At 38.9% G+C, this 12,162-nt stretch overlaps 1 protein-coding gene across 1 annotated transcript in view; it reads right to left on the bottom strand.

Moving 5' to 3' along the window:
- KLHL2 (kelch like family member 2) overlaps nucleotides 1-12,162 on the bottom strand; it is a 118,394-nt gene that overhangs the window by 103,915 nt on the left and 2,317 nt on the right. The window contains exons 2-3 of the mRNA XM_050946468.1: nucleotides 7,136-7,261; nucleotides 3,534-3,640 (exon numbers count right to left, since the gene is read on the bottom strand). Coding sequence (XP_050802425.1) covers nucleotides 3,534-3,640; nucleotides 7,136-7,261 — 233 coding nt within the window. The remainder of the gene's footprint in view (nucleotides 1-3,533; nucleotides 3,641-7,135; nucleotides 7,262-12,162) is intronic.

The raw sequence follows: 12,162 nt of genomic DNA, 5'->3' as shown, positions 1-12,162 counted from the left end.
CCCACCACACCGATTCACTGAATAAATGGTTAGTCTGTTTACATAAAGATATTTTGAATGTGTGACATAATACTCAGCATTTAAAATACAGCTAACTTAAAGGGCTTGCATTTCTGCATTATCAACCAGATGGAAAAAAGCATAATAAAAAAAGTTGCTTTCACTTGAGTTTAACAGAAAACTAGGATAATTTTTTTTAATCTGATAAAAATATCAATGCTCTCTGGTAATCAGAGCCAGAAGGGCACCCAGAAGTCACCTACTAAAAGATAGGCCCAACAAAGAAAGTAACAGAATGCCACCAGCCGTCACCTACAGCCCCCAACTAAAACCTCTCCAGCCCATCATCAAGGATGTACAACTTATCCTGAAGGATGATTCCTCATTCACAGACCTTGGGAGACAGGCCAGACCTTGCTTATAGACAGCCCCCCCAACCTGAAGCAAATACTCATTAGTAACTACACACCACACAACACACACACTAACCCAGGAACCAAACCCTGCAACAAACCCTGGTGCCAACTATGTATGCATATCTATTCAAGGGACACCATCATAATCACATCAGCCACACCATCAGGGGCTCGTTCACCTGCACATCTACCAATGTGGTATATGTCGTCATGTGCCAGCAATGTCTCTCTATTATGTATATTGGCCAAACTGGACAGTCTCTACACAAAAGAATAAATGGACACAAATCTGATATCAGGAATTATAACATTCAAAAACCAGTAGGAGAACATTTCAATCTCCCTGGTCACTCAATAACAGATTTAAAAGTGGCAGTTCTTCAACAAAAAAAACAGACTTCAATGAGAAACTGCATAACTGGAATTAATTTGAAAGTTGGACACCATCAAATTAGGCCTGAATAGAGACTGGTCACTATAGAGGGTCACTACAGAAACTAAATCAATTTGTTAGTCTCTAAGGTGTCACAAGTACTCCTCGTTGTTTTTACAAAAACTAATTTCCCCTTGCTAAATACTCACACCTTCTTGTCAACTGTTTGAAATGGGCCACCTTGTTTACACAGGCATCTAACACTACAAAAAAGTGATTTCCACTCCTTGTCAACTGTTGAGAATTGCCTACTTCCAACTTAAACTGAATTGGTTCGTTAGCACTGATCTCCCACTTGGTAAGGCAACTCCCATCTTTTCATATGCTGTGTATTTATACCTCCCTACTGTGTGTTCCACTCCATGCATCTGATGAAGTGGGTTTTAGCCCACAAAAGCTTATGCCCAAATAAATGTGCTAGTCTCTAAAGCGCCACAAGGACTCCTCGTTGTTTTCACTGGTAATCTGTGTATCAACCATAAATGAACACTTAAGAATTAATAATTGGAGAATTACTTAAATGTCATTTCTACGTTGCACTACGTAGGTATTCACAGTGGTGAGCTGGAGCCGGTTCCGACCGGTTCACAGGAACTGGTTGTTAAATTTAGAAGCCCGTTTAGAATCAGTTGTCCCGCCAGGGACAAGTGGTTCGAAAAGGGCTTTCAAATTTAAACAAAAGCTCTACCAGCTCCCTGCTCTTCCCCTAGCCCCAGCTCACCTCACTCCGCCTTTGCCTCCTCTTCTGAATGCTCCTCCAGCTTCTCCTCCCCCTCCCCAGTTTCCCACGAATCAGTTGTTCGCGTGGGAAGCCTGAGAGGGCTGAGAAGGAAGCAGCGGCTTCCCCCAGGTGAGTTGGGGCAGGGGGGCGGGGGCACGAGCAGGAGGACGACTCCAGGCACCGCACAGCTCCGGTCTGACCTCCTGCCAGGCCCCTGGGTCCGGTCGCGACCTCAGCCCCGACCTCCAGGTAGCGCGATAAGGGGGCAGGGTATAGGGAGGGGGTGTTGGATAGAAGGCAGGGGAGTTGGGGGGTGGATTAGTGTTGGGGCGGTCAGAGGGCAGGAAACAGGGGTACTGAACAGGGGCAAGATTCCTAGGGGGAGGGCAGTCAGGAAGGAGCAGGGGTTGGATAGGGTAGTGGAGGGCAGTCAGGGGACAGAGAGAAGGGGTGGTTCGATGGGGCAGGGGTCTCGGGGTGCCATCAGGAATGAGAGAAGGGGTTGGATGGGGTCACAGGGGGCAGTCAGGGGACAGGAAAGGGGGGTGGATGGCGCAGGGGTCCCGGGGGGGGGGGGCTGTCAAGGAACGTGGGGGGTTGGATGGGGCAGGAGTCCCATGGTGGGGGGCAGTATGATGACCTCGTGAGGTGAGGAGGAGGGAACCGGTTGTTAATATTTTGGCAGCTCATCACTGGGTATTCAGCCAAAAATGTGGGGTGAAGGAGAGAAGAAAGAACAGAACGGAAGACGAGTCAGTCCTAGCAGAAAGAAAATGTTGACAGATTTCAGTCAATTCCATATCATAAGCAAATGCGGTCTATCCTACATTTACAGTTTAATCTCAATAAAGTGATCCCTGTTTCCCAAGACACAGTTGTATATACAACTAGAACTTCTGATCCTAATTTGAAAGTTAGTTGTCAAAATTTTATTTTTACTCTTTACCTGCATGCCCCATATCAGGAATGTAACTGAAGTTGTAAGATACATATCACAGTGATTATTTCTGATGTCCCATGTTATCGAGAAAAAATAAGAAAACATTAAAGACCAAAGTATATCACAGGGTGGGAGGAAAGAGCCAAGCAATTTTAAAATAAAATTATAAAATACACATTTAATAATAATTTTCGTTTTGACAGCATCTTCTATGAGAGGGTTTCAAAGTAATTTACAGCCTGTGAAGAAGTAAATCTTCAACATTCAAAATCCACTGGGAGGCATTAAGGATCTAAACCTACTTTAGACCTACAAATCCTCTAACATGCCTGCTGTAACAATATAACAGCAACTTATTAGCATGGAGTAAGAAGAGGCAGAATCCAGCCTGCACGGAAAAGTTATGCCAACAATGAACAGCATCTCTGTCACTCAGTTATCCAAAGAATACCAAAATATGCACTCCAGCTGCCAAAACCACTGAAAGCGTTCATGTCTAACAGCTTACAACACTATGGGACTGAGGAATTTACTTAACGGAAAGAAGAGATGTTAAAGGGACATCATCTACTTAAAGTCCAGAAAAGAGTGATTTAACCCACTGTTACACAGGATTATTACTATTAAAGGAGAAAGAGATCCTCTAACCTTTTCACTTTGAACATGTGATAGCAATTTACATAGTCATTTTCTACTGTTTCCCCTGTTTGTGTGCATCTTTCACAAAGAAAAAGGAAGAGAAAGATAAAATAAACAAAACAAGAGAGAAATATCAAGCATTGTCAGGAGGACTTAGAGAATCACCCAAACCTACTTTTAACTCTCTTTATACAGAGATACTGGATTTCAGGTTGACAGTCCCCTTTAAAGTTAGAACAAACTAACAAAATATACAAGGTTCCTATAATTTCAATGTTTTATTAATATATAAATAAAGCATAGCAAAACAAAACTTTTTTGCCTGTGCACTTCAGCATAGTCTGATAATAGTTAAAGGTAACAAGTGTTAAAAATATTTAGTACCTGTAAACATGGCATGGAAGTAAGGACTGCAAGCGGCTAGCACGACTCTATGAGCTGTAATTTCCATGTCTTCAGCTACTATTGTCACATCACACAACAAGTTTTGACTGTTTGAAAAAAAAATATCAGAGGAAGAGTAGTTTTACATAAGAAAAACCATAGTAGAAAAGCACATAACATCTACCTTAGAGTAAACATGACTTTTTCCCCAACAAAAACAACGTTGATAAACCAAAATTTTTAACTTTGTTTCAAAAAACACACAGCTGTATACTTACAGCTGGTGCTTGGGTTCATGCAGCTTCCTAGGCGCAAACTAATTAATTCTGCTTTCTTGCTTGGATAAAAGACTTGTATGCCAAATACAGAACAACTTATATCAGCCTGTCAGAGTTTGAGGCTACATACTCTGGAGGAATCCTCTTTCCATGCTATGTATCAATATGGACAAATACTAAAAGGTTACGATTCACTCCCATGTAGATCAGGGCTATGAGCTTCCTAGTCAATGATGAGCCCAAACTTCAGAGTGGCTTTCTTTGTTGTATTACTTTGCAAGTTCATGTCTTGTTTACTATTCAAAATCACCATAAAGTCTTCTTTGTTATTACTACAACCAAGAAAAATAGCTTAGGTTTTTCTAGGATGAAACATAGCATGCCTGAATTTCCAACTTCTTTAGTTGGTAGTGTTGTAGCTATGTTGGTCCCAGGACATGAGAAAGACAAGGTAGTAGGGGGGATGGTAAAGATTTCTTTCAGGATGCAGGACTCATCCAGTATGGTTTGTAATTGTTTGATGATATTCTGTATGGACTGCAGTATGGTGTGGTAGGTGAGAACTAGGAGTGTGCGGTCGGTGAATTTTTTCCTGTATTCAAGCAGATTCTTCCAGGATATTTGGATGGATCATTTCACGATGCAATCTACTTCTCCAGTGGAGTGTCCTTTTTTGATGAAGGCAGTTTTAAGTGGGTGAAGTGTATATCCCACAATTTCTCCTAAAAGAACCATCACGCATCCATTAAACTCTCTAGAACACTCCCTCACAAGCATCAACCTCCTGGACACCACAATCAGCTTCAACAAAGAAACTCTACAGCAACTATATACAAGAAACTCACAGATCACCACACTTACTTTCATTTCTAGTACCCACCACAAACACAACAAGAAATCTGTTATCCACTCACACACCACAGAATATGCTCCAAGAAGAAAGTCCAGGATATACACTTAAAACTGCCTTCACCAAACCAAGACACTCCATCAGAGAAGTAAATTGCATGATGGAAATGGCCATCCAAATACCCCAAGAAAATCTGCTTCAATAAAGGAAGAAACCCACCAACTACACATCCCTAACTATCACTTACCACTCCATACTGGAATCTGTGTGGGGTGTCACCAAACAATTGCAATCCATACTTGATGGAGATCACATCCTGAAAGAAATCTTTCCCAGATCCCCTCTTATGGCCTCAAACAACCCCCCACCACAGCCAACCTCTCTAAGCTCACGATTAGAAGCAAGTTCCCCACAGACCAGGACACAACAAATTAAATGACAGCAGATCCTGCTGTGACAGATGCAAAGCCTGTAGATATATCTCCACTGTTAAGTGGATCAATACCCTCCAACACCTTCCAAGATACATACGTCCTATCAATGCCTATCACAACATATAGAGTACCTCATCCAGTGCATTAAACGCCCCAACGACGACTTGGGTGAAGCCAGACAACTACTATATTCTCGATAGAACTCAAACAGAAAAACGATAAATAACAAAAACACCCTGTCACTATGGGCAAACTCTTTAAAAAATGATCACTCAATATCTGCCTCTTAGTACTTGACCTCAAAGGAAACTTGCACAACACCTCCAAATGACAAACCTGGGAACTTAAATTCATAACTTTGCTAGAGACTTAGGACTTCTCTACACTAGAAAATTAAGCTGACTTAAGTTGACGTACAGTCACCACAGTAATTAAAATAGTGGTTCACATCCGTACTCGCTCCTTCTGTCAGTGGTGCACACATGCTCACTAGCACTTCCACTGACTGAAGTGAGGCACTGTGGAACACAGAGCTAGAGCCTGGCAGCCCTGGGTAATTTTTCACCCCCAGCGACAGAAGTTTTGCTGACGTAAGTGCTAGTGTAGACATGGCCTCAATAGACCCACTGGTTTCATGGCTCATTACAATAATTTGTAACCTACTAACCCTCCTTTGCCCTGTGACTGCAGAGGTGTTAATAGTCACTTCATCTTGAATGGTCTCTTGCAATGTGTTAATTTCTTATGCTTAATCTGTTCCACTTGGTATTTAGCTATGACACTCTGATTACCTTTCCCACATCTGAAGAGCTCCCTGCAGCTTAAAAAGCTTGTTTCCGTCACCAACAGAAGTTGGTCCAATAGAAGATATTACCTCATTCACCTTGTAACTTTTCTAGAACCATTTGTATTTCTCTCCTGAGTGTTTACAGTACACTGTTTCCTCCCTCTTCTTTCAGAGAGAAATTTCTTTATTAACTTTTTCATTTAAAACCTGGCTTCATCCAGATCTTTGTAGCACACTTACTAGATACTTCTGTCCAGTCTGATCCATTGCAATTTAACATTACTCTTCATGGTCAAATCTCTCAAGATACAAGTTAAAAATCTTGCTATTCTCAGCATTTCTGATAGGCTGGAGTGATCAGTTCCATACTTTACCTACTGCTGCCATCAATGGCTTCCAGTGTTGCAATGGTGGGAAACTTGACAAAAAACTTTTCCTAGGGCATAAGAGGCCTATGTGAAAAGTGACCTATTTACTGAACCTATTTGAAATACACTGTGCAACGGACAGTGTCACTGAAACTCAAACAAAACCCTTCAAATGTTTTTCATACCCCATAAGCAGGCTTGGAAGGATTAGATTTTTATCAGTAAATGTTGGTACGCATCCATTTCGCTGCACACACCCAAATTGACAAATGAATATCTCCATCAATAATAACTACAATTTACAGATAGGCAAAGTAAAACAAAATATTGCTTGATATCTTTAAATCAAATTAAAATAATTACTTTGTATATTTTGATGTGATGTTAACAATTGTTTTAATTATTATAAACTAACTTTCGAATCTCAATATCTACTGTCATTAAATAATTATTGTCTGACCCCCCATAATTTCATGCAACCGTGAAAATTTAAATATAGAAAAATAAAAATGCTTAAAATCCATAATGTTGTGGAATTTTAATAATATATATCCAGAAAAACAGAAAAATGCTTAGATATCAGTGTTTATTTTTGTTGAAATTATTAAAAAAAACAACATTGAATTCTGCCAAGCCAACAAATAAGCAGTAGCTCTGGCTAGCTTGTCAAGGGTGATATGAATTTATAGTATAGATTCCATCAAATTACTTTATGAAGACCAATATGTTATCACTTTTTAGTTTTATAATTCGTCTTATTGGTTTACCTGGAAAGCTATGTTCATGGGATTACACATCCTATTTACAGTAGAAACTTAAAAAAAAAAACTTGCTAACAACTGAAAATGGATGGACCCCATATATGTGCATAAATACAATACATACCTTCTTAATTCATTCATAACTTTGAAAGCTTTCTTCATATGCCAAGGATTCACTGTAACAGGGCAGTGTTTTTCAGTATTATCATCTTTCAGATCTGCAGGCTTCTGATGGCAAAGTTTTGTACATCTGTAAACAAACAAGACAACCAAGTTTAGTTAACATTTCTGTCTACTTGAAAATCATGGTCCCAATTCTTCTTGCCAAACTTACTTTGTACTCAGAGTAATTTCAAATTCCACATTACCAACACCCAGTACATGTTTTGGAAAATATACCAGGAACCTAATAATATTAGTCAGAGGAACACATCTAATAACCAGGTTGATGATAAAGGAGAATGTTAGCCTAGTAAGCTCCATGAGCAAAGGCATTAGTGAGGAGTCCATCCTCCCCCTGACCAATCCTCAGCTGCTGGGAAAGCAATGGATACTGGAATTTTTGCCCAGCTGCTGTCCCTGAGTCCTGGTAAGGCGAGGTAGAACATCTTTCATCTAAACCTATAATTAGTTGTTCCCTGATCATAGCTGAGGCCTGGCTTGACATGAGTGATTAACAAATGAGGGAGACCTTACTTCTTGGATAGAATTAAAGAGGTAAACAGATTAGGCTGAAAACAGAACTTTTGTGCTAAATGAGATAAGTAAATAGGTCAGTAGACTAAAAAGACAACGTCTGAGCCAGCTAAGGTAAGAAGCAGAACACCCAGAGCACCATTTACTAACAATGGGTAAAATAAGTTAGAAATGAAGAGATGAGGTGGAGCATGGGCAATGCATGGACAGAGCATGCTGCACAGGGATTGGTTCCTGCAAAGTTTTCAAGCCAATCCAAAAACATATTATGCAATGTAATATGTAAATATATATAAAGGAAGAGGCTTTCTGTGTAACTTTGGATGTGTGGCACTTCTCTATACCCACCTACACTTGGGCCCAATCAACTCAGGGCAGCTTTGCGACAAAAAAAAAAAAAAAAAAAAAAAAAAAGAGAGAATCTGAGTGACAAAATCTGAAGTCAAACTGAGAATTAGATGAAGCACTCTCCCAGAACCGTACAAGGTATTCCAGAAAAGCTGAGTAGACAAGATCTCAGACGTAAGCCCAGTATTGATAAATTTTCAATCTCCAATACCCTTATCTGTCCGTTGGAAGAGAATCAGTTCACTCCCTCTCCCCTAGCCCTAGCCTGCTACAACACAATATCTCCCACAGCTTCCAGGTCATCCTCCCCCTTTGAAAATTCCAATATCTGCTCCTGTACAGTTTTCCACATCAGCAACATGAAACTGACATGATTATGGGCAATTTCACCACTATCCACAAGACTCTTCTGAACACAAAGAGTGAAACTGATCAGACATTTTTTAATGAGTTACTGCTGCTTGAAAAGTCTCAGAGTAGCAGCAGAGACAACAAAGCTGTCTGAAGAACAGCATCACTTCTGTTTAGATTTGGCAAGTGGTCTCACAACCATAAAGGTAAAAAACTTAACTTCTTAAAAGAAGGTTTAAATTCTACAAACATTGCTTATACTAGCTCCTTTGCCCACCTGAGCTAGCCAGTAATGAGTAGGCAAGTATCTTTTCAAGCTATGCTATTGCCTATAATGCCTAAATGCTCTGTTGCTATTCCCACAAAGGAGACAAATTACCATTCCACTCTGTTGAACATATGAGAGCTAGTAAATATTGTATATCTGCACTACACAACTTAATTCCCTAAGCTTAAAATTACCCAACAATCAAGCATGAATATTTGGCATTCAAATCACTTGCCGGAGGCAATCCACTCCGACACAAATACTTTAAAAGTTTACAATATTTTATAGTGAAGATTAAATCACTGCTTATAGTTTGTCATGTTTAAGTTTTTTTACCAAATTAGGAGGGTCAAATTCAACATAAGATTTAGGGACCTAGAACTCTCATCTGTTTTTTCCACTGCATCTGCAAAAGCAGTGGTTCCCAAACTGGGGTTCGTGAATCCCTAGGGGTCCGCGAAATGTTACAGGGGGTTCCTGGGAAAAAATTCCCTAATGGAGGACAGAGCTGTCCCTAGGAACCCTGGACAGCATGGGGCCAGTAGCCTGGAGCCCCTGGACTTCCAAGAGCTAAGCAGATCAAAGCAAGCAGATCTCTCACACTGAGGAGATTTAAACTTCAAGATTCCTTATAAGAAATGGAAAGGGAGGTGGGTTTTTTCGCTGTTTTTAAAATTAAATGGGCAGCTAGTATTCTTTTTAAAATTATTATGAAGAACAAGTTTAAGCTTTGTTGTAAAGTGCGTTGTTTGCCTGAACTGCTCAAGACCTGAACACTCTGAGTTGGCTTCTTAAATACCTTCATGCTGTTTCACATTTGATACTCCTTGATGAAACGTAGGAGCCCTGTATTATAACAGGCTTATTCAAAGTGATACAAGCTACAAGAGTGAGATCTTGGAAGAGTGTTGCCATTTTCATAATTCTAAGATCACTGCTTTTATAATTTATACTCAGGTAAAGAAGAAAAACCCTGGAAATATTCATTTTTAGGAGGGGGGTCATGAGACTTGACATTTTAGTGAAAAGGGTTCACAGGTTGTTAAAGTTTGGGAACCATTGTGCTAGAGTATTTTTCTAAGCATGTCTGAAGCAGCTTAAAATATATATATCACATACATGAAGATAACAGCTTCTTGAATTTAAGATTTAAACCTGTAATTCTAGATGCGCTGTATTCCCACAAATAGGAAAGCAAAGCAACCTTTACTATACCATTCAGGATTTTGGGTCTAGTAACATAACATTTTGGACCAAACTGCAAGAAAGACAAAAAGCACTGATCCTCAAAGCAGGGTGGATAAAAATCAATGATTTAAAAGGGGGAAAAAAATCTGATTTTTTTTATTTAAATCAGATTTTTTTGATAAAATGCTTGTTGAGGAAAAAACCTATCTAAACATAGTTTTAATTAAGATACATTATAGCTCAAAGATATCTCATCACAGAATAGGAATTATAAATTCTAATTCTGTAGTATGAGTCAATATATTCATGTAAAGTTTATGAAAAGTTTTGTAAATGAGTTCCAATAGTTCATGGATTAGGGACCCAATCTTATGGGGTTCCAAGGGCCTCTGTACAGATTATTTAGGTTAATCTTTCTATCTACCCAATCGGACTCGATGCTCACTCTAGAAGATACCATCAGAGATGCTTAGTTTTGAAGCTTTCGAACTGTGGATTTGTGTCTCCAGAAGTAACATGCTTATTAACAGCAAGGTGAGAAATAACAGACCTTCAACTCTATTGTCCTTCTGCAAATTTGTGTACACAGAGTCAATCCCTTACCTCTTTCTAAAAGTGCAAAGTTTCAAAAAGTTCAATGAACAGAAGATTATTAGGAGCGGAATAGATCTGGACAAGGAGAAGAAGTCTGGAGATAAATGTGAGAAGCGAGGGACATATGCTTGTTTTGTTAAAATGTTATGTTTGCTGTCGAAGAAAAAAATCTAGAATACTTAACCTTGTTGTTTTAGTTAAACAAAACAATTTAAATGTCTGTTTGGTGATGTTCTCTTCCTAATACACATGGCAAGAAAACCCTCCAAATATTAATGATTAACCCATTGACTTGGAGATAGTTCACCTCCCAATGACTTCATAAATATCTGCTTCAATTGCCTTTCGGTAAATGAAATAACCAATCATTCATTCATTTTTTGATATAGCTGTAAAACTAATCTGAAAATTTTCAAAATAAGTCACTGTTTAAAAATGTATAGTGTGTACCTTCTAAAAATGAAATCTACATCTATCTGAGTTGTGATGAATATGTATTAAGGTTATAACCAACAAGAGTGCACTTTTATGTAGAAAACCATGATTAAATCGAGTCTTCCTGACTTTAGTTAAATCAAATCCACCCTGTCACAAAGGAAGAAAGAATCATCGATAGAGAGAAAAATATGGTTGTCTACTTCGAACCCCTAGCAACTTAAACATTTGCTACACTCCAGAATTGAAAAGTTTGTTTTACAGCTAACTTTTGAGAAGTATCCTAAACAAAGAGATCCTCTTTTTACTTAAATTGTTTCAGGGGATAATTAGTAGAAAATTTTTGCATCAATGTTCAAAAAAAACCACAACCAACATTAGGAAGTATTTCTTCCTTACATCTATCACTATACTACAAAACACCTAAATACAGCCCCCGTAGTGCATTTCTTTTAGAGTAAACTTTAATTTTCCAATTTATATGTTGTATATAGGGATCATCATTCAGAAATAAAAGCAATCAATCAAAATGATATACTGAAACTACAGGTATTAGGCAATATATATTGCACCATAAGATAATTAACAGTGAAGTAAACATTTACCCTTTTACGTCTCTGTTTGCTTACAACACACATCCAAGTCAGCAATACCTCTTCTAACATAACTTCTCACACTCCAACACAATACACCACACTCTAAAAACTTAAAGACTATGCCAAATGCTGTCTTTGAGGGTTTCCAGACACACTGGCTGAGGTGGAGGGGTTGATTACATATGAACCATAGATTCACAAGGAAATGATGAAACTGTCAGATTCTAGGTTACAAAACAGCATTGTCATAAGTTAGCTATGATGTTATAAAGACTACAATGAATTAAAAAGCCCTCATTAATATGCATCCTATTTTGGGGGCTGCTTTACATACTTTAAACTACTTTGGATTTGTTTAGTGGTATCTCCAGCTGAGCTACAGTTGTTTGTGACAGCAACTCTATTTCAGTTGTTTCTAGTGGTCCCATATCAGTGGCATCTGAGACTATACTGTAATGAGGAGGGTATGATGCACGTCCATTAGACTACAGTGTAGACAGCCGGGTGAACCTTAACCTAAGCATGGTGGAGGCATGTGGTTTGAATCTTCAATACATAGATGCTACAAAAGATCTTCCAGTTGTCCTGATTATCATGCTTAACCAAACAGGGTGAAAACAAACAGTGTGGTTACCTGAATCAGAGGAATGGTCAGACTCATACTAACTTTTCTCT

The sequence above is a fragment of the Gopherus flavomarginatus genome, chromosome 3 (assembly GCF_025201925.1).
Source record: "Gopherus flavomarginatus isolate rGopFla2 chromosome 3, rGopFla2.mat.asm, whole genome shotgun sequence".
NCBI classification, from domain to species: Eukaryota; Metazoa; Chordata; order Testudines; family Testudinidae; genus Gopherus; species Gopherus flavomarginatus.
This window is presented reverse-complemented; position numbering and strand designations above follow the sequence as displayed.